Source organism: Rana temporaria, chromosome 4 (genome assembly GCF_905171775.1).
Source record: "Rana temporaria chromosome 4, aRanTem1.1, whole genome shotgun sequence".
Classification (NCBI taxonomy): Eukaryota; Metazoa; Chordata; class Amphibia; order Anura; family Ranidae; genus Rana; species Rana temporaria.
In genome coordinates this window covers 370,082,978-370,106,334 of record NC_053492.1, presented here as the reverse complement: position 1 = coordinate 370,106,334, position 23,357 = coordinate 370,082,978, and the positions used below count along the sequence as shown (strand labels likewise).

General features: G+C 41.9%; 1 protein-coding gene across 1 annotated transcript in view; it reads right to left on the bottom strand.

The window, feature by feature from the left end:
* The window catches only part of LOC120937586 (protein ELYS-like), a 104,953-nt gene that overhangs the window by 44,063 nt on the left and 37,533 nt on the right, over window positions 1-23,357 (bottom strand). The window contains exons 17-27 of the mRNA XM_040350931.1: window positions 12,945-13,038; window positions 9,004-9,124; window positions 8,866-8,922; window positions 6,485-6,631; window positions 4,583-4,770; window positions 3,352-3,496; window positions 3,101-3,229; window positions 2,758-2,902; window positions 1,677-1,824; window positions 479-580; window positions 5-212 (exon numbers count right to left, since the gene is read on the bottom strand). Of these exons, the coding sequence (XP_040206865.1) occupies window positions 5-212; window positions 479-580; window positions 1,677-1,824; window positions 2,758-2,902; window positions 3,101-3,229; window positions 3,352-3,496; window positions 4,583-4,770; window positions 6,485-6,631; window positions 8,866-8,922; window positions 9,004-9,124; window positions 12,945-13,038 (1,484 nt within the window). The remainder of the gene's footprint in view (window positions 1-4; window positions 213-478; window positions 581-1,676; window positions 1,825-2,757; window positions 2,903-3,100; window positions 3,230-3,351; window positions 3,497-4,582; window positions 4,771-6,484; window positions 6,632-8,865; window positions 8,923-9,003; window positions 9,125-12,944; window positions 13,039-23,357) is intronic.

The window sequence follows — 23,357 nt, the reverse complement described above, 5'->3', positions numbered from 1 at the left end:
ATACCTTTACGACGATAGGAGTTTCCAGAAGGGTAAACTCTGATGCTTTGGTCAAATTTCTCAACTGTGCCATTTTCCTTAGATTAGATTGGACAGGACTAGAAGTAATCAACATGGAAGATTTACGAGGAGTTCGCTCATTAGCCACCTCAAAATCTGCATCTAAAGTTGAAAGCTCTGTAAAGACAGGATGGACAATAGAATCCAGTAATCTGTGGAAAAAACAAAGACATACAACCATTTAGGGCAACTGCCTTCTGTAAAAATCAAGACAAAAAAAAAAAAAAATGATTACTATATATATATATATAATATATATATAATATATATATATATATATATATATATATATATATATATATATATATATTAGTAAAGCCGTATAAATTTAATATGGCATTAAAACAAAAATTGGCAAGACTGCAAAAAGACAAGAAAATAAAAGCATGACATTTGGTATCAGAGTGTAGTTACTAACCTTGACACTCTTCTAGATTTGGATATCGGTGTACCAATAAATGCATCAGTCATTTCTAAATGTGGAAAAGCAGTTACTGGATTCTGCTCTTCAGTAGTTATGCTGCAAAGTAAATGAAAATTTAAAAAACAGACTTGGTTACTTTGCTAGGCAATAGTAAAGAACTGTTCCAACACAGCCAAAGCCTCACAAATTACCCCTACAATCTCAGTAATCTCATGGTTGGCCCCCAACCTACAATTAAAATCTTTGCAAAAGAAGGGCATATCTTAGATCTATACTCAAACGGTTTAAGGCGATTATCTAGCTCTGCAACAGAAGCTCTCTGGCTACCACCGATTACCATATATGCTTGAGTATAAGCCGACCCGAATATAAGCCGAGGCACCTAATTTTACCAAAAAAAAAAAAAAAAAAGGGAAAACTTAGACTCGAGTATAAGCCTAGGGTGTCCATCTGCATGCCTCACTGTCCCCCAGACAGCAAACTTTGCACACGGGTAGAGGAGAACTAGTATCTAGGGCTGCAACTAACGATTATTTTCATAATCGATTAGTTGGCCGATTATTGTTTTGATTAATCGGATAATCGCCTTAAAAAAAAAAAAAACTTTGCATTTTTAAATTTTTTGGGTGCCAATTTGTTGTTTGGCAGATTACAAAACACAAATTGCCGCAAAAACACATTACATGTTTTCCTGCAGCTTCTCCATTGAAGTATATTGAACCAAAAAACAAACAAAAAAAAAAAAATAGCACCGTTTTGCGTTAAAAAAATCCTTGCCCTTTCCAAATACGCAGCAGCTGAAAAAAAAATCATGGATGTGAACGTGTCCCATAGGAAAACATGTAAATGAACTGTAGTGTGTTTCTGCAAAAAGCACCAAAACACAGAGGTGTGACCCCAGGCCTGAGATGTTTAGTAACATAATGGAATTAAAAAAACAAAAATAAGTACAAAAAGAGCAAATAATCGCTACTGTAAGGGGTTCATTTTTGTTTTTACTGTGAGACAGTGAAAGTAATATTTACAGTAGCGATTTGCTTTTGTGTACTATAAAGGGCCAATTTTAGTTTAACCCCATTATGTTACTGGCCGATTAATCGATTACAATTTTCATAATCGATTAGTTGTTTCAGCCCTACTAGTATCCAAAACTAATTTTCAAAGTGTATTTATCATACATTAAAGGAAATACCTTTTGTAGGGTGAGAAGTCCATGTTAATGTCTGTGGCAGATACTTCTTTTATCTTCATCAATACATTGCTGATAAAAGTTGCCTTGCTCATAACACTTCCTGATGGCGCTTGTTTTACAACAGTAGATAAAGGCTTGGGCCTTGTCACTAAAAGCCAAAAGAAAGAAGACAAATTCATATTAAAAGAACTCTTAGAGGATACGTATAGTCAAATTGCATATATTTTCTTTATTATGGTCATTGCTAAAAAATGGTACATGTTACATGTCTTTCAGTCAGGCAAAACAATATATAGCATATGTAGAATTAGCATTTTCATAAACAGCCAGCAGGTGGTGTTCTAGTCCTAAGCCAGTCATGGATGGTTCGAACCATGTATGGGCACGCTGAAAGTACCCATGTTGATCGACCAGCCTGTTGGATTTTACATGCGATTATTGCTAGTGGCTATTATAGCCACTAGCAGTAAATTACTGTGTTCTCCTGGCGGAGACAGCTGACGTCGCCTGAGCACAATGGCACAGGGATTCCCCCCCTCCCCAACACAGAGCCGATGGAGGAAATTAAGCAATTTTCTTTCCTGCAATAACGAGAGGTATTTTCCTGAGCCAATACTCATGTGGACAACAGTATAAGCAGAAGGTTTAGCACATTTTATTAGTAGGTACATGAAATTTTTCTTTCCATAACTATCCAGTTTTTCTTGTTTTTGTTTTCACTCCCCCACAAGTGTTTATTTGCATTTCTTTCCATTAGGATTTTTTTTTTCGGACAGAGACAGACAGAGAGAGACAGAGACACCGAGACAGAGAGAGACAGAGAGACATCCTCCTCTGCCTGCTGCAGACACACCGAAAGCTTGGGTATATATTTTTTGGAATACTTTATTCTTATACACTTACTTTAAAATGCAAGGTATTAAGTGGACTTTAAAAATGTAAAAGTCCCCGGTTATTTTAACTGTGGGGGGGTTTAGGAGAATTCAAACTTTAGATTATTGCTGCCATCTATGCTCCCATTGGGAAGATTTCCACATCAATTGGGGAGAAAAACACTGGAAAATTGTGACATCAAATGTACCTTCCTTCCAAATCGTTGATAATGCCGAGTGCTTAGTCCTTTCATTTGCAAGAGTCCGCTGCACCCCTGGCAGTGTTTTGCCATACTGATCAAGTATAGCGTTCCTGGCTACTGCTCTCTCTCGAAGCTTTCGATCTGAATCAAACTGCACAAGCAGAGAAAAATAAAATGTATAAAATAAAAGGGTTGAGATTACTCATAGCAGGATATATTATAATAAGGCAAGAGAAAGGTGTATTTTCTCATCACAAAAAAGCATTTAGTTGTCCTGCATTGGAAAACCGTTATTCTTTGCACAAAAACCTTTGTCATTTGATGCCCAAATGTGGGCAAGGGATCTTACCATATGATAACCTTTCAAAGACTGGTTCAGCTGCAGAGCTGGGATGTAATTGGCTCTCTGCAAGTAATGCACCAGAAGCAGTTCTTGATTTTGCACACCTCCAGTCTGCAAAAACCTGTGCAAAAATTCCTGAAATTTAAATGGACATGTTGTAAATTAGCTAAAAGCAGTAAAATTACATTCTTCAGACTAAAACGTCATACTTTAGGCATTGATGAGCAGGAGATTTATGCGTTGAAGACATTACTTACTTGCTCAGAATCTGTGAATGTTAGTTTTAACAGATCTTCTATGAGTCCCACTTCCAGGCATGTTTCATACATGTGTTTTAAAAGTTCTTCTACATTCAGTCTGGTAGAGTGAAGCCTCTGTAGATTCCAGGCCTCAATAAGATTTCTGACAAATGAAAAAAATTTTTTTTTTATATATATTAGTTTTAATTATTTCACCCCTACCAATTTAACAAAGTTACAGGTACAAATTTTACATGTCTAAATTTTACCCATGTGACATAGGCAAACAAGGTGCAGCCATGTTCATTGCCAAGAGGTAAGAGAAGGCTGTAGAATTAACAAATACATTTGCTTAAGTTTTTTTTTTTTAAATCCCCAATATTGCCAGGAATGGCCAGAGATAGATCAAAATGTTGCCAGTTCCTGGTGAACTTTAAAAGCATCATGCTAGGTGAAAATAAATTAAAGTGATATTGTCCATAAATTAGTTTATTTTTTTATTTATTTTTTACTCAAATCAGAATCCTTGTCCATTACTTTTTGTTTCTAGATTATTAAAATGAATTTAGAGATGACAGAATTGTTGCCTCCAATAAATATTTTTATATATCATTTTAAAACAGCGGCAGAGATAAGTGTCCTTGCGGGTCTTAGGAGGGAAGTTCTGGAACTGCCAGCTGTCTGCAACAGCCAGCATCCATAGCTAAAGTCCAGAAACCTAAACTATACACTCCTGGGCCACTGGTGCTTTTACAGAGCACTGTGAAAATAAAAAGTATATCATTTAAAGTGATAAAGACTTTTTTTTTTAAATCATGTTATACTTGCCTGCCGGCCTGTGCAGTGGTTTTGCAGAGCAGCCCCCCATCTCCTTCTCAGGTCCCTTTTCGGCACTCCTGGCCTCACCCTCCTGTTGGAGTGCCCCCACAGCAAGCAGCTTGCTATGGGGACACCCAAGCTCAGCCACAGCTCCCTGTGTCTATTCAGACATGAAGCCTGGCCGAAGCCTGGCCCTGCCCTATCTCTCATTGGCTGACAGCAGCACGAGCCAATGGTGTTGCACTGCTGTTTCAGGTCAATGAGGAAGGGAACCCTGGGCAGCCAATACTGGCTATGTTGCTTGCAAATTAAGACAATCTATCATATGTCAAACCTGAAAAAAGGCCCCCTTCTCAAGGGTGTTCATACAGATTCAAACTGCAGGGACTCAAGTGGTTAAGAAAACAAAACGTGGCAATATACAACTTACTTGTTAGTCAGCAGCACAGTGATTTGCAGTTTGACTTCTGCACTTGTAACTGCTGGAGGCTTCATTACTTGTATGTAGCGCAGGGCTTGTCTGTAATCTCCTTGGCACATTAAAGTTTCAATTATTTGATTATGCTGCCAGCTCATCACACGGCTTGCAGCTGGGTGAAGAATACAGTCCAGAGAATTCTAAAGTAAAAAACAAATCCATATTTTACCATAACTTCAATTTTGTAACCAAGACTAGGTTGATATTAGCATTATTAGCAAAGCGTGGACTGAAATGGAACAAGATGAGTTTTAATAAACTGAGGAAAACTCAGCTGAAACTGGTATCTCCTTACATATTAGCTTCCAACAGATACCTCTTTTTTGCTGGCTTCTACAAAGACCTCTCCATAGCATCACCAAGTTTAAAGAAGCGGGTGATTATATCCAGCAGCACCCATCATTTTGCCAATTATGTGGTCTTTTGCAAATCGCTCATTTGTTAATTAAAGAGCATGTAAACCTATATACTCTGAAATCTAATAAGTGAATTTTTTTTATTTAAAATAATCCTATGACTATAATTCCCATTATAAGGAACTGCCGAGTCTGAACATGGGAGCTGAAAGCAGTACAACATGTGGTTTGAAAACCTTAGACAGGGCTTGATGCAAGATACTCAAAGAAATGAGCAGTTTCCAGCGAAGACTTCTGGAAATTTGGGATCCACCTAAACCAGGGGTCTCAAACTGGCAGCCCTCCAGCTGTTGCGAAACTACAAGTCCCATGAGGCATTGCAAGGCTGACAGTTACAAGCATGAGTCCTTCAGGCAGCGGCATGATGGGACTTGTAGTCCTGCAAACGCTGGGGGGCCACCAGTTTGAGACCCCTGACATATACCTTTGTAAGATATGGACAGTGCATTGAACATTGGTTTTAAGAGCCAGTGTCAATTGATCCTTTAGAAGTAAATAGTCTAGGGGAATTCCCTGAAAAGAGAAGAACAAAAAAAGGTTTACCTTGGTGAAAACCCAATGTGCAGTGGACAGATTAAAGGGAAGGGCAAAAAAAAAAAAAAACTGTTTGAGAAAAGGCAGACCCTTAAAGTGGTTCTAAAGCCTCTGTCCATCAGGGAGAACTACCAGCAATAACCAGGATGAGGCAGTCTTACCGGTTCATGTGGCTGAGATTATATATCTATCTCTCTCTATGTCAAGGCTTCTCGAGGCTACTCCTCGTGGAAGGCAAAGGAATGGACCACACCCCTGGACCTGTTTAGCACCCTACTGCCAACTACACTTGTTGCACCAAGCTGCCCTACAGTGTGGTGTCCAGGTATAGCTACCAAGGTATTACTGAGGTCACACTGATCTTGGTGCACTGCTTCTATTGTTACAGCAAAAGGCGGTAAAGAGTTGACTGAAGAATCCAAAACAGCAAAAAAAATAAAATAACTGAGGACCCACTAAGTGAGGTGGGGTTTTAGTATTACACCTATGGGCCGTGCCCAGCAAAGCCTTTGGCAGCTTCCAATTACCTGACCGTAGCAGCCTATAACCCAGGGGTTATGAATATACAGCCTCTGTCCTGGAATGTACAATTATGATAGAAAATTTGCACTCAAAACAGTGCAAGTGTTTGATAGTTCGTGCTTTAGCAAAATGAATAATCCAGTTAAAGTGTATATGTACTTTAACATATGTATACACATTAAACATATCTGAGCACAACCCTGTACATGGAATATATTACTGTTGCAAGCCTACAATACTGCCTGAATCAACTGCAGGACGTGGCATGACAGGTACGAACAAAACTAAAGACAAATTGAAAATGGTACAAATTATAATTTATCAGGAGCCAAGGCTTTTTAATTTGTAAGTAAATAAATAAAACAGAAAAACAATGCTCTACCTGGTAATCATTGTGATCCAACAGCCAAAATCCTTGAATAAGCTTTATGAGTCCACAAGGGACAGAAAAAGCAGTAGGAAAAGACTCAATGGAAGAATTAGGCTTGTCTGGAGAGGAGTACATGATGTCCAATAAAAAATAAATTGTCTGAGTTGCAAAATGTTAAAGAAATACTGCAGAATCAGAAAAAAAGCGCAAAAGATTTTACACACACACACACACAATCCTGATCGCCAAAAGTACTGTATAGTTTTTTTTTTTTTAGATAGTAAAGTAAGGCGATGTTATATTTATATGTCCACCTAGAATTTGTGAATGCTTCCCAATATCTTACAGGAAATTTTACTAAGACCCACTTCTATTTGTTTAAAAAAACAAAACAAAAAACAATGTGAAGTGCTCAAAAAAATAAAAATAAATTATATAGCATAATTGAGCATGAAATTTTCAAAAATGCGCGTGTGTGAGAGATTATATATATACACACACACACACACACATATATATATACACACACACACACACACACACACACAGTGAGAGAAGACATAATACAAGAAAAAGAAAAAAAGTCTAAAACTGAAAAGGAACAAATCCTGAAAAGTGACAGAATTGAAAAACAAGTCCACTTTGCTGCGAACTATGGGCCAGATCCACAACCAGCGGGCTTAACTTAAATGTTCCGATTTAAGTTACACTGCCGCAAAATTTCTACCTAAGTGCCCGATCCACAAAGCACTTGCCTAGAAATTTGCAGCTGTGTAACTTAAATCTGTCCGGCGCAAGGCAGGCCCAATCTAATGGGGCGAGTCCCATTTAAATTAGGCGCGCTCCCGACGCTATTTTCCCGATGTGCTTTGCGTTACGCCGAGTTTTGTGAATCGCGACGGGTAAAAAAAGATGCGGCGGGGGAAAAATTTTTTTGACAGCGACGCGGGAAAGAAGGGTATACTTTTTACATGGTGTACTAAGTTTACACTTTGTAAAAGCAGCCCTAATTTTGCGACGGCAAACTAACACTTACGGAGAATTAACGAAGGGAAAAACCTTTGTAGATCTCTGTAAGTGCTAATTTGCATACCCGACGCGGAATTTCGACGAGAAATGCCCCCAGCGGCGGCCGCGGTACTGCATCCTAAGATCCGACAGTGTAAAACTATTACACCTGCCGGATCTTAGGAATATCTATGCGTAACTGATTCTATGAATCAGCCGCATAGATAGAAACAGGGATACGACGGCGTATCAGCAGATACGCCTGCGTATCCCTTTTGTGGATCTGGCCCTATGAGTCTTTGAAATCTTTTAAAGCATGGTGGATGGTCAAAAATGTACTCTTCCTCAAAAAATGTCTCAAGTGCTCCACCACGCGCAGCAAAATGAACGCACTTACTACAAGACCAAGGTCACCAGGACCAATCACTGCCTTTTCCTTATAAAGCTGTATTCTGAAACTCCTCAGCCTTTTATTACCACCTTTCCTTTAAGGATGTACTTCCATCCAGCAGATGGCACCAGTTATCATAAAAAACAAACAAGGTGTTAGTACAACACCGTTTTAATTAAAAACACACACACATTTTTTTCTTTATACAATTGTTAAGCTCACATTAAAATGTCCCTCGGCCAGCACCAGCTTAAAACAGCCAGCACACTTGCCCCTGGCAAACTGGGTCTAGCTCACCAGACTTGTTCACCCTCCCGTTTGCCGATATTCCCGGCTTATGTCCATTCCACCAGTGCCTGGATGCAACGTCGGTAGGTTATCCACGGCATTAGACAGCAACCCAATCTCTATGCATCTTGCCTATAGAGGCATCATCAGGAAATGTCACTTATTAGAGATATAGATATATCTATAGCCATTTTTTTTTCTATAACATTTTTTTTTTTTTTTAAATATTTCACCAGACTTGTTCACCCTCCCGTTTGCCGATATTCCCGGCTTATGTCCATTCCACCAGTGCCTGGATGCAACGTCGGTAGGTTATCCACGGCATTAGACAGCAACCCAATCTCTATGCATCTTGCCTATAGAGGCATCATCAGGAAATGTCGCTTATTAGAGATATAGATATATCTATAGCCATTTTTTTTTTCTATAACATTTTTTTTTTTTTTTTTAAATATTTCATGCACAATATTACTTTTTTGAGCACCTCACATTGTTCCATTCAGAATCAACCCTTAATGCCGTGAAACCAGTGGAAAATTTCAAGGGAATAAATACTTTTTCCAAGTACAACATCCAGGAAAAGGTGACAAGAGGCAAATGCATACTAGGCACGGTGCGAATAGGTAGGTCTTAATGCTGTAAAGCCCTGCTTTAGTTGTTTAAACCCGAAGACTGAATTAAATAACAGCCAATGTAGAAAGGATACAACAGCATGCTTGCTTAGGTCATCTGCATTTTCTAGGAGATATAGATCCAAAAGTGCCTGAAAAAAGAAGAAACGTGTTAAGCAACCAATGTCCAGAGGCAAAATGACAAAAGAAAAAAAATAATAATAGATACATACATGCAAGGTAGCAGGTGGATATTTGCCTGTGCCTCCATCTCTCTTCCATAACTGCTCAGCTTTTTCCCCAAGCTGACAAACCATTCCATCAATCATCAAAGTACTGGTGTTCCATTTGCCTCTAGAGAGATAAAAGTGGGGCTTCCCAATTAAAAGCATGTTCAGCAAATATATTGACTACTTTATCCCAAGCACACTGAAAAATTTTCTTTTTGGAATTACAGTTAAACCCAAGACCTCTTAACCGGTATCCCGACTGACTCATGCAGACATACTGCGGAAGAATGGCTCTCCTGGGCAAAATCCTGCGTATATATACGGCTTCACCCAGGAGAGCCAGAAGACAAACTCCACCAGCCACGCGCGTGCACGAGGCACAGGGATTAATGTACAGATCATTTACACAGGGAGAAAAGGAAGGGGTTAATGCACTGGTCACCTACATTGGCATTATGAAGATGAAGGGGGTTAATGTTCAGATGTAAAAGGATGAAAAAAAAAAAAAAAAAAAAAAAGAAGGAGGAGAAACTTGAGTAACAGGTCATGTGGAGAAAAACATGCGTAAGAGATGAGGTGGGAGGAAGGGTATAAAAAATAAATAAATAAATAAAACCCACACATCAATGAAACAATACCCAAATCTGCAGCTGCTCTTCAATTTATTCTGCCCCATTACTGAATCTCTCCAAATCCCTTGATGTAAGGGAAAAGAGGGATCAATACTGTAAACGGTACCATGTGATCGCTGTGATGACCAAGAACAGCAATCACTTAGTACTCAGCCTTTTAGAACAGCTTGTGTACTGAGCCATCGGATCGACCACCTGATGGCCATCTATCCAGTGCCACTTATGAGCGGTAAATAAAGGGCTGCTGATCCACAGTTGAAAGACGTACAGCTGTACATATGGGGTTAAAAGAAAAGTCCCAGGTATGGGTATTTTTACATAGATTGGACCAGTGTAACCACACATATACTATAACACATATGGGGGAGGGGGGGGGGGAGCAAATAAAATGTTATTATATTTTTTATAAACCGTGCTGGGTTTTTGTACCAATCTGAAAAGATGTGCAACCTCAAATCTCACTGTACGTCTAAAGTTAGCTGTAGATCTCCTTCCCATTATTTGAAGTGGTTGTAAAACCTTATAGACCACTTTTACCTACAGGTAAGCCTAGATTAAGGCTTACCTGTAGGTGCAACAAATATCTCCTAAACCTATACGGTTTAGGAGATATTTGCAAAAAAAGGGAGCACTGATGTCTACGGCGCATGCACGCCTTAGACAACGGCACAGGCGCACTGAGCGTGGTGCTAGTGAATGTGATTGTGCAGTTGGTGGCAGTTCCCACTCGCATTCGTGGGCGTGACGTCATCGCAGCTCAGGCCAGTCACAGCGCCGGAGCCGAGATAGAAAAGCAAAAGAACAAATTCTATTGGACATCTGCACTCTGAATAAAAAAAATTGCCTTTATTTTTTTAAATCCAAAATAGGAAAACAGCACTACCTGTCACAGCACACCAGTAAAGCTGACGCGTTTCACACCGTTAGTGTTTAATCATAGCTATTGAACACACAAAAACATTTCCATTTTATACCACTCATAAGTCAAGTGACCAAAAAGAAAGGGTGTGGATAATTAGTTTATAATTAAAGATTGATAAAGTGTGTGTGGTATAGAGAATGAAATGGGATAAAATGAAGAGAGGATAATTGTGACTATACATAAATAATAAATAGTAAATGGTAAATAGATAGTCACATTGCGTGGACCCATGCAAAAAGACCCCATGCATGCAAACGTGAAAAAAATCTTGATACGAATGACGTGTGCGCGCATGTAAGCCCCAACATGCTGAACACTTTAAAAGCATGTTAAATGTGTGCGGATAAAGTATGTCCACACACATAAAACATTGCCGTTACCTCCGTCCTAAAATCCAGAACCCCATGCAAAATAGAATGATGTAAATAGTGGAAAAATGTGTTTAAATATGAATGAGTTTAAGTGCCAAATGAAATCATATACATGAATGGTTAATCATGAAAACTAAGTCATAAAAATTAAACATTGAATGTCACACTCCCTAAATGTCACGTATTACTCCGTGAGTGTTCGCATAAATGTATTATGCCTATAAAGCAGTGGATCTCAACCTGGGGGTCGGGACCCCCTCCGGGGTCGATTGATGATTTGCCAGGGGTCAACAAATCCTGGGCTGTTCCGGAAGCCCGTACCTCTCTCCTAGCTTTTTTGCGGCCACCCAGCAGGACAGTCCCTGGAGTCCGCGGCCCACTCAGCCTCTTTGCAGCCGCCCATTCATTTCACAACATGCTGGGGGACAGGCTAGTGGTCAGCTAACTGGTGAGGAATGTGAAGTGGGAGGGGCTGGAGGAGACCCCATCTCCTGATTTTGGTAGAGATGTCACTGCTACGAGACATCACAAAGTTGGAGACACAGTAAAGCCAAAGACAGAGTGAAGCCAGACACATAGTGAGTAACACTACCTGTGATTATAGTTCCCATTAAAAGTCCCCACTACAGTTCTCAGATCAGCAGATGACCTTGATCAAAAGCACCCAAATTGGCTGATCAGAACTCCCCCAGGTGGGTTTTAGTAATAACTATTGGAGGGGGGATTGAAGGGGTTGCTTGACCTCTTGGACACAGACAGTTCCCGTTGGGGGTGTCGGAGGGGTTATTGTTCTCCAGAAATCCTATCCTTTTTTCGTTCCGTGAACTTAGGTCTAGTACACCCATGGGGGTTTTTTCTTGTATATAATTTATTGTGTGGCAACGGTAGCCCTAAGGGATCCTATAGCATATTGAATTATTCTTTTATTTAATTATAAATTAGTTACACCTAATTTTTCTTCTTTGCTTATACAAACTGTTTTACTCTCACCGTATGGTGATGAACATAAGAAATGGATAGATATGATGGACAGTTACTACGACAAGAATGTCTAATATGTGGAGTAATGCACTTGCTTTATTGTTTTTTTTTTTTTGTATATTATTGACTTGTATACTGCTGTTATAGTACAAATGTATGTACTTTTATTGAAAATAAACTTAAAATTGAATGAAAAAAAAAAGAACTCCCCCAGGACCGCAACTGATCCTAACTCCCCGCCAAGGAGTAAGAGAAGGAATAAAAATAGAGAATACATGGAAGAGAGAGGAAAAGAGGGGGAGGAAGAAAAAGGGAGAGAGAAAGTACAAGAAAGACGGCTAGAGTGAGGGATAGGGGAATTGGACTAGAGAGATAAAAGGGGAAGAAATGAGAACAAAGAGTGGTGCATCCTAAAATGTACCATAAGGGTTTTTAATACTGTACGAGTGGAAGAGACTCAGGGAGCGCTAAATGTCTATGGGTTGGGGGTGCAAATTACTTGTCTTGCCTTGGGTGCTGACAACCCACGCTACAAAACTAATTTTACTGTTGGGGGTCCCCACAGCTTGGGAAATTTTATCAAGGGGTCACAGCACTAGAAAGGTTGAGAACCACTGCTATAAAGGTTGCAAATGTGTAATGATGGTGGTAATGTTGATAATGATAGTCCTAATGTAAAAGTTAACCAAAATCATTTGCATAATGCAATTAAATGAATTGCACAGCATATATGAATGTTACAAAATGCAAACGCACAGCACTTTAGCACCTCAAGATAGTATTAGAGCTGCGATACTCGGAAGTTACACCAGGAGAGATGGTGGCGATGGAGAATGGCTGTGGGGGCTTCGATCTCAGGCAAGTACTTCATAATGAGCTAGTATGCCATGCATACTAGCTCATTATGCCTTTGTCTTGCACAACGTTTTTTTTTTTAAATCGGGGCTTCACTTCCTCTTTAAGACGATATAGATGGGTGGAGAACATATTTGTAGGAGAAGATATCATTTGGGCTTTCATCACCATTTAAAAACATACCTAGATAAATGCTCTATTTTTTTCCGCCGATCTGCGTAATACTGCTGCATTAGATTGTAACTGTAGCAAGGTCGGCTCAACTGCATCGCTTCATCTGAAAATAAGGCAGAAAAAAAAGGGGTAAAGTTTTTTTTTCTCTAAACACACACACACACACACACACACACACACACACACACACACACACACACCATTTATTTTTACAAAAGAATACATACATAAAATTAGACTCTCGCCTTTTTGTGGAGTATATGGGGAGGGACACACAAAGTCATACTGTTATGTTATACTGATGTCTATAGCAGGACTGAACATTGGCAAAAAAATTATTGTAAGCCAACCCAGGATCTCCTACTACTGTCTCATAGCCAGCAAACCTCAGGTTCGTAGCAAAGCAGCATCAAGAGCATGATACAACACAGAGGGGCTGGGCCTTTATCTCTTAATAGGCTTCAAGAAAGAGATTTTTATGACGAGTACAAAAAAGGTCTTTATCCATTGGGAAGTCCACAGGAAGTCATACTGTCAATATTTCCAAAAGCAATTCAACAGAGGTGAACAGCAAACCGCTGGGGACCAACTGCAGACTGAAGCTTGAGAGCCACTAAAGAACCAACAGGACTAGCCATTCCCCATGTCAAAAATTCTTAGCCTCTCAACTGCAACACTTCCTAGGATGGACTAAAATAAATACAGCAGATCCAATACAGAGCTTGTTATTATCCAGTTATAACTATCCGCTAATGTGCCAGCTGGAGATGAGAAACTTGCCACGTTGTTTGGAATTTTATATGGGTATATTTTATAAAATTTGGCAGAGAATAAAAGCCATTACAGGTGTCAATGGATTTACTTTATTTACTCCGATTTGGAATAATTCCAATTATGGAGAATTAATGAAGCTTGAAAGATTTTGACCTGTGGAAGACCAAAGGGTTGCGATACATGTCCCAACTAATAATGACATCCTTAAATCATTTGAGCAGATAAGAGTGTTTAATTTGAAATAATGAAACAATGGTTCTTTCAATTTCTTCAGTTACAACATGCGCCCTTGGTGGTAGGTACATCTGGAATGGTGCCTTTGTTTTCAGTGCCATTTTTGACAAATACGAATTTCCCTGGCAAACTGGTGTTTTCACTATCTCTTTTTCTTCTCTGTCTTAATCCGACTTTTATTAGATGCAACAACTCAGCAATCGGTGACCTCACGGCCTAAATACATTTTATACTTTGCCTCTAAATCCAATGAGACACACGATCTCCTTACGTTTTTGGCTCACAACCATTCTCTTAATCCATTTGGCCATGGTCTTACTGCCCTGTGACTGATAAGCTGGTATGTATTGTTTGTGCTATATAACATCTTACAGACTCGTAGTGGTTTTACATACTATTAGCTTTACCAGCTAATATATATTTTTTATTTCTAATTACTTACCAGATACAAGCGCTAACCTTGCTTTATTTATGTTTTCCCCCTTTTCATGGATTGCTGTCCACCCTATATGCCACTGAGGCCCTGTGGGAAGTCTTAACCATTTTAAGAAATATCATTTACTCTCTACTCTGTTTTTAAAGACCTTTCATCTTTAAAAATACAACTTATTACCTTAAATGGTAGGCACTCTCTTCAACCGATGTGCCTTTTCTACCTATCATTGTGGTGTTGGTGGTAGTACATCTACACAGTGCACACGGCTTCTTTGGATTAGCCCTATTTTCTATAGTCAGGTGGGATGACCTAGTAGACTGGACAAGTGTTCAAGTATCCAACATCCCCATCCTGCTGATACACTATATTCTTTGGCTCTCTACATCATTAATCTACTAGGTGCGTCCCAACACTTCTGTCTTGCTTGCTCTTTCGCACGCAGTCCCCCTACTGGTGGCACCTTGGTGGGTTTGATTCCACTCGCATGCTTCGTGTTATAGTGCTTGAATGCACATGGTATAACCGTCTTCCGTATGTAATGTCTTGATATGTATCTTATATGCTCATGTATGCCATAAACCAATAATAGTCTGTTTCTTTGTAGAATTATTAATAGCTCCCGAAGAAGCGGTCTCCGCGAAACATGTCAAGCACTTCTGTGTCCTACTATATACAACAGTCATCACATCTCTTTTGAGATCTGATGTTCTCTCTGGATTAGAATTGGTTAATTATTTTTGTTTTTAAAACACAGCTGTTCCTGTGTTCACTGTTTTTAATGCTCTATTGTTCATCTATTTTCTGTTGGTCCAATAATCCATTTGGGCCTTTGTATCAATAAATGTACTTTATACTTTTATAATTGGTGCCTACAAAGTCCATTTTTGTTCATATCCAACATTTGCTGTCTCAATATATTTAGGACGTGGCACTGCACTATCAGACACCCACAGTCCATCCTGTGTGTGGTGTGCGTTTTCTTAATAATTAAAAAACATGCCATCCAGGCACAGGCCCGTGCTCATTTTATGAGATTTAATAAATCCACTAAAAATGAAGGACTCCTATCCCAATTATATTTATACTCCATGCCAAATTTCAAGACCCCATTGATTTACCATCCAGGGTGCAGTGGGTGAAGGCTTTAGGTCCCATATCTGATGACCAGTGGGAGTTGGCATTGTCCACATTGCCCATAATCTCCGAATCAAATGCAAACTAAAATTCCTCCTACATGGAACTTGCCACACTCTTGAGCAATTTAAGTGGCACCACAGGGATAATTTAATCCATGTTATGGAGATGCCCCAAACTTCACTGCTATTGGCAATGTGTTATTTACCACTATAAACTCAGTTTTTCAGGTAAATTTGACGGAAGACACCGGTATCTGCCTATTAAGTTTGTTAGCTGAATACTCTTTGCCTGAAAACACTCACTCATTGTTGTAAAGACATACAGAGTATGCAATAACACATCTCGTGTAAGTGAAGCAGGTATAACACATGGGTCTATATAAACAATACATATCGATGTACAGAGCGAATAACACTGGAATGTCTGAGCCAAACGGATAAAAACAAAAATTGAAGTAGGAAGTGGCCAGAGGACCAAATTCCCTATTGGGGACACCCGCAGGGCCATCCAAACAAACACATACATAAAATATACAACTGGACATGGAGAAAAAAAAAAAAAAGAGAGGATACATCAACAGGCTCAGTCAGGGCAATTCATTACACGTGGCAGCATTTCCCAACCAAGTGTCCCAAATTTTGCCATATTTGGCCAGGCAGCCCCTGTGAGCATAGATTTCCTTTTTATATGGCAGTACACAAATAACCGCGGAGATCCACTTCTGGAGAGATGGCGGCACGGCCTGAAGCCACCTCCACGTTATGAGCAGCCTAGCTATAAAAAGCGACTCCTGGAGAAATATTTTATGGTATTTATCCGAACCCGGGTACACCACCAGTAAGCATTGTTTAGGGCATATGTGCGACCAATAGACGTGTAATAGCGGGCATGACCAGAGAAGGTGAAAGAAGGTACTGGAGGGACTATTACATCTAGGGCACAGTGGGTTGTGGGCAGGTTTATATTTGGCCATATGGATGGGGGTCAGATAAGATCGATGTAAAATATATAGATGTGTAAGACGGTCTGATAGTTTGGTTGAGACTTTTTTTGCTGGTTTCTAAAGCATCCTCCCATTTGTCATCCTCCAGCTCCCTCACATCCCCAGACCAACGATATTTGAGCTTATAGGCCATAATAGGAGCAGAGGGACGAAGGAGAGAGTTATAGAACACCAAAATAAGTTTTCGGGAGTCCTGCCCTGCAATGGTGTAAAGAATATTGAGTTGTTCAACATTGGGAGATACATCTCCAAATTGAGTCTGAAGAACATGGCGGAGCTGTAGGTAGCGAAAATGCATAGAATTAGGGAGGTTGAATCTGTCCTTGAGCTGCTGAAATTATTTAAAAAACAGTGCCATTAAAGATGTCAGACGGATACCTCACCCCCTGATTGAGCCAAAGGACCCGGTTCAGGACTGTAAGCAACTCGCCTAGGCCGGGATTATCCCATAAGGGTGTATGAGAGTGGGTAGGCGAGACTTTCAGTTTGCGCCTCACCACTTCCAAGATTTTACAGTGGTGGTAAAGTAGACCTTTACGACTTCCCAGCGCCCAAGCACCCCCCCCCCCCCATGTCCCTAAAGAGAACCTGGAAAGGGCGAGTAATCCCGGGAATATGGGGGGAGCATACCAGTGCAAGGTAACAGTCCCTATCGTGTTTGTCCAGGTAAAAGTAGTGTGATAGTTGCGCCACCAAATACAAGTTAAAGTCAGGTAGTGCTGCGCCCCCTAACTCAGTGGGATTCTTCATCGCTTGCCAGGACAACTTGTGTTGGGCCGTGCCCCACACAAAACGAATTGGAGGATGGCTTTGATGGATTTAAAAAGTCTGAGAGGGGGGTATCCAGGGGCATGCTAGAGTAAATACAAAAATTTGGGAAGGAAAACCATTTTGATTAGGTTCACTCGGCCCATCACACCCAGTGGTAACTTAGCCCAGATCTGCGTTTTGGATTTTAAAAACGTCAACAGTTCTAAATTGAGATTAACAGACCTCAGGGGGATCTATAAACCTGGATCCCAAGGTATTTCAGGGAACTAACCCTAAAGAGGGGGAGGAGGCCTGAAGCTCTGTGGGCACGCTCACGTCAATGGGGAGGATCTGGGATTTGTCCCAGTTGATCCTCAGACCAGAGTAACGACCAAAGTTTTGGATAACATCAAGGGCAGTCTGCAGAGATTGGCCAGCATCAGCCAAGTAAAGAAGCATATCGTCGGTGTACAGACTGACCGCTTCCACCAGCTCCCCGCAGCGGAGACCCGAACTTCCAGGTGTGCCCTGAGGGAGGATGCCAGGGGCTCCACGGCTAAGGCATAGAGTAGTGGGGATAGGGAGCACCCCTGTCTGGTTCCCCTGGATAGGGTAAAGGGGGCCGAAACCAGACCATTGACCAAGATTCTGGCGCATGGGTTCTGGTACAGGAGATGAAACCACTTAATAAAAACTTGGGCCCGAAACGTGCTAGGCATTCCCAAAGGTAGTCCCACGTGACTGAGTCGAACGCCTTTGCGGCGTCAAGTTACACTACGACTCTAGAGCCCATTTGGTCATGCCCAGCCTGTAAATTCACGTGTAGTCTACGCAAATTGTATGCTGTGTTTTTAGCAGGAATGAACCCGGTTTGATCGGGGTGAATTAATGTAAGGATCACTCCATTTAGGCGCAACACCAGGATCTTAATGTCTAGTTGGAGGAGAGATAATCGTGCACTATATAAGCCTTGCTCATAGAAGCAGGCAGGGAACCTGATTCAAAAATATGGGAAAATAGCTCATGGAGACTAGGGACCAGGGACTCACTATAGGTTGTGTAAAATTCCAGGGGAATTAAGCATGGACATCGCCTGCGTTATTTCATCTATAGAGATAGAAGCCTCCAGAATCTCCACCTGAGACTCCGAAAGCGTGGGTATCTCCATGTCAGCAAGCATTTCAGCCATCTCACCCATAGGGCTATTAGCGACAGAAGAGTACAATGAGGCAAAGGAGCGGATCTCCCCAGCCACCGCATAAGGATCGGCAATCAGTACACCGCCAGCACCACGGAGAAAAACCACTGTGGGAGGTCTGTGATCCAGATGGGCCAAGTAAACCAGGAATCGCCCTGCACGTTCTCCGCACTCTCATGTCCTCTGTTTACTATAAAACATCTTCCTTTCCGCTTTCTCAAAATGAAGACTATTCACTACCCGAGATTGCAATTTTAATGTGTCGGCTGTGGACTAAGAGGGGTTGAAGACAAATTTCCTCTCCGCCTCTGCAAGAGACTGCTCCGCCTGTCTGACCACCTGGTTCGAGGCCCTCCGATATCAGGACATGCGTTGGGATAGGAGCATGAGACTTAAAGGAATCCCAGACTACCTCGAATGACGGAGTACCCCTATTAGTTTGAAAAAATAAATCCCACTTGGCGCCAGCCTCCTCTAAATTGGGGACGACCGACAGCCAAAAGGGTTTCCAGGCGTAAGATGTAGGGGGGGGGGGGGGGTGGAGTCAATCCGGAGTTCAACCCAGTAGGAAGCATGGTCAGAGAGGACACGCAGGTTGAAACCCACGTTACCTAAAATGGGGAGGAGGGTGAGAGACATCAGTATAAGATCAATGTTTGACAGAGTTATGTGTCGTTGAAAAACGAAAAGGTCCTATCCGACGGATAGCGGTGTCTCCATGTGTCCACAAGATCAAGGTCAAGGAGGAGTTTACCGAATCTAGTTTGAGCATGTGTGGGGTCATCAGGGGGCGTCATAGATAACCTGTCAAGGTGTCCATTTGCAATATTATTGAAGTCCCCTAGCCAAAACGCAGGCACACTGGGGAATTGGGACATAAAACGCCAGACCTTCAGTCATAACTGTAAATTGGAACGGGGGGGGGACATATATAGCCAGTAACAGTACCTCCAGACCATTCACCCTAGCATGTAGAAATATAAACCTACCAAGGGGATAAGACTGGAGCATAAGCAGCACAAATTGTGTGGTCTAAGCAACCAGTATGGCAACCCCTCTGGAGTTCGCAGTTTGTGGAGCTTGGTACACCCAACCCACCCACGGTTTCTTAAGTGTCATCATAAGCTGGCCCATTAAATGAGTCTCCACCAGCACCATAATCTCTGCCCGCTGTGCTTTTAGAAAGGAAAGGACAGCGTTGCGTTTTGGTCGGGCCCTAAGGCCTCGCACATTCCACGCAATGAACTTTACGTTAGGCATGGCAGACATTAATAGGCATCAATGTCTCCAACATCCCGATCCCACGTGCAGGCGCACAAGGCCACCCCAGACATAGGAGGGCCCCCGACACCGCCCACAGAGCCCAGACCATCAAGGCCAGGATACCACAAAATAGGCCAATGAATAATCAGCAACAGAACAACCCAGTATTCTGCATGTCACTTGCAACACTACTTAAACAGCCATGTACCATACTCTCCAGCACACCATATAAAAAAAATAAAAAATAAACCAGTAAAAAATAAACCAGTAAAAAAAACAAAACACACTGGGGTGTCCGGGTAGGTAGCGTGCCAAGCAACAAGCTAGAGCAACCCACTGAGCATGACCAGACAAGGGAAACCAGGCTTGTACAAGAGAACAAACGTTACAGGTAATGGTGAAAACAGCGGGGTCCGCGAGGACACCCACAGGGCGATTATCCGCTGTAAAACGAGCAGCAGTGCGAGAAATTAGGCCCCCCGGTCTTGGATCTCCAGGATAACATGTAAAGGGGAAGCATGAGGATATGGGGATGTGAGTCCATGTTCCAGGCGCCATGACAGGCAGCAACTTGCCATAATGAAACCAAAGTTTGGGGCTATAGTCTGTTTTCCTCCACATGGGATACAGGATGAACAGGGGGAGAGAACCGTAGGGGAGCACACCAAGCGTGACAATGATGCGATTAGTGACACAAGGTGGAGAGAGGAAAAACGCCGGTCCGGGCAGAAGGATCCCATCAAGGGACAAGGAATGTGCGGGAAGACTTGGTCAGGGGACAACAAGTACAGTACCTGATGGAGGCAGAGGATACCTGGCCGGAAAGAGCATAGCGTAGGAATAATGGCGGATCCTCAGCTGGCGTTTGGCTTCAGTGAATAAGGCCCTCTTTTTCTGGACATCCGCCGAGAAGTCCGGGAAAACCTTGATCTCGACGTTCTGGAAGGGGATGTTTGCCTTCAGTCTGGTAAGGCGAAGCACAGCATCCCGGTCACGGAAATTAAGCAGCTTGACTATGAAAGTCCGCAGCGGTGCACCCTGAGGAGGAGGCTTGTCAGCCAGCTCGTGGGCCCTTTCCACCACAAAAGAGGCAGAGAATTCAGCTCGCCAAAAGTAGTGACCAGCAAGTTTTCCAGGAACGATGGAGGGTCAGGGCCCTCAGCATCCTCAGGTAGGCCCACAAACCGCAGATTACACCTCCTGAGGCAATTTTCCATGTCGTCTTGCTTTGCTAAGACCATGGCGAGTTGCTTTGCAGGCGCTCAGTCGCGATCTGCAATGGCGGCACCTCGTCCTCCACGTGGCTGATGCGGGTCTCAGTCTCAGTGACCCGCTCCCTGAGCTTCTGCAGGTCCTGACGGATGAGCGAAACATCGACCTTCACCTCCTCAATATTGAATGTTAGAGAGCTTTTTGCAGTCGGAGATTGCCTCCAGCACTCGCGCCGTGAGCTCTGCCACTGAGTCCGCGGGAGTGGAATAGCCAGCGCCATCTTCCGTACAACACTCCTCACACCATGCCGTTCAGGCCATGCCCCCCCCCCCCCCCACTTGGTATTCTTACATAGAAACTACTCTGCAAAACTGAAAAAGAAAAAAAAAAAAAGACCTGGGACGGCTAACCACAAGTCCCATGTCTGGCCCCCACATCTATTCTAGATAGATTGCTACAATGGTCTACAGGGGCTCTGTACAAAATATGTTTAAATGTACCACCTTCTAATGTATTGTTCCTTCTATGTGTGGTAGAGCTGTTTAATACTGATCTCTTCTGATGCCACTCTGAGGGAGTAAAGTTTTAGGCACGATTATGGGTCCAATGCACCAGAAAGTGTGTAAGCTGGTTGGTTGCGTATAGCTCATGGTGAGAATATCATCTGTTCTTGAACCTATTGTCATGGGTCAATGGACATAATACTATGGGTTTGTATCAACTTATGTGACGTTATACAAGGTCTTTATGCCATTGCTGTGAAACAGACAATTCATGTTTCTATTACCTTTAAAGCAACTCCCTGCGAGTAGAATGTTGTGTATGTGTTCACTGCTCTTTAAAGTGGTTGTAAACCCTTACAAACCACTTTTCACTACAGGTAAGCCTACAATAAAGGCTTACCTGTACAGTGCCTTGCGAAAGTATTCGGCCCCTTGAACTTTGCGACCTTTTGCCACATTTCAGGCTTCAAACAAAGATATAAAACTGTAATTTTTTTGAACAAACAAGTGGGACACAATCATGAAGTGGAACGAAATTTATTGGATATTTCAAACTTTAACAAATAAAAAACTGAAAAATTGGGCGTGCAAAATTATTCAGCCCCTTTACTTTCAGTGCAGCAAACTCTCTCCAGAAGTTCAGTGAGGATCTCTGAATGATCCAATGTTGACCTAAATGACCAATGATGATAAATAGAATCCACCTGTAATCAAGTCTCCGTATAAATGCACCTGCACTGTGATAGTCTCAGAGGTCCATTTAAAGTGCAGAGAGCATCATGAAGAACAAGGAACACACCAGGCAGGTCCGAGATACTGTTGGAGAAGTTTAAAGCTGGATTTGGATACAAAAAGATTTCCCAAGCTTTAAACATCCCAAGGAGCACTGTGCAAGCGATAATTATGAAATGGGAGTATCAGACCACTGCAAATCTACGAAGACCTGTCCGTCCCTCTAAACTTTCAGCTCATACAAGGAGAAGACTGATCAGAGATGCAGCCAAGAGGCCCATGATCACTCTGGATGAACTGCAGAGATCTACAGCTGAGGTGGGAGACACTGTCCATAGGACAACAATCAAGTCGTATACTGCACAAATCTGGCCTTTATGGAAGAGTGGCAAGAAGAAAGCCATTTCTTAAACATATTCATAAAAAAAAGTGTTGTTTAAAGTTTGCCACAAGCCACCTGGGAGACACACCAAACATGTGGAAGAAGGTGCTCTGGTCAGATGAAACCAAAATCAAACTTTTTGGCAACAATGCAAAACTTTATGTTTGGCGTAAAAGCAACACAGCTCATCACCCTGAACACACCATCCCCACTGTCAAACATGGTGGTGGCAGCATCATGGTTTGGGCCTGCTTTTCTTCAGCAGGGACAGGGAAGATGGTTAAATTGGTGGGAAGATGGATGGAGCCAAATACAGGAGCATTCTGGAAGAAAACCTGATGGAGTCTGCAAAAGACCCGAGACTGGGACGGAGACTTGTCTTCCAACAAGACAATGATCCAAAACATAACGCAAAATCTACAATGGAATGATTCACAAATAAACATATCCAGGTGTTAGAATGGCCAAGTCAAAGTCCAGACCTGAATCCAATCGAGAATCTGTGGAAAGAACTGAAAACTGCTGTTCACAAACGCTCTCCATCCAACCTCACCGAGCTCGAGCTGTTTTGCAAGGAGGAATGGGCAAAAATTTCAGTCTCTCGATGTGCAAAACTGAGAGACATACCCAAAGCGACTTACAGCTGTAATCGCAGCAAAAGGTGGCGCTACAAAGTATTAACTTAAGGGGGCTGAATAATTTTGCACGCCCAATTTTTCCGTTTTTTATTTGTTAAAAAAGGTTGAAATATCCAATAAATTTCGTTCCACTTCATGATTGTGTCCCACTTGTTGTTGA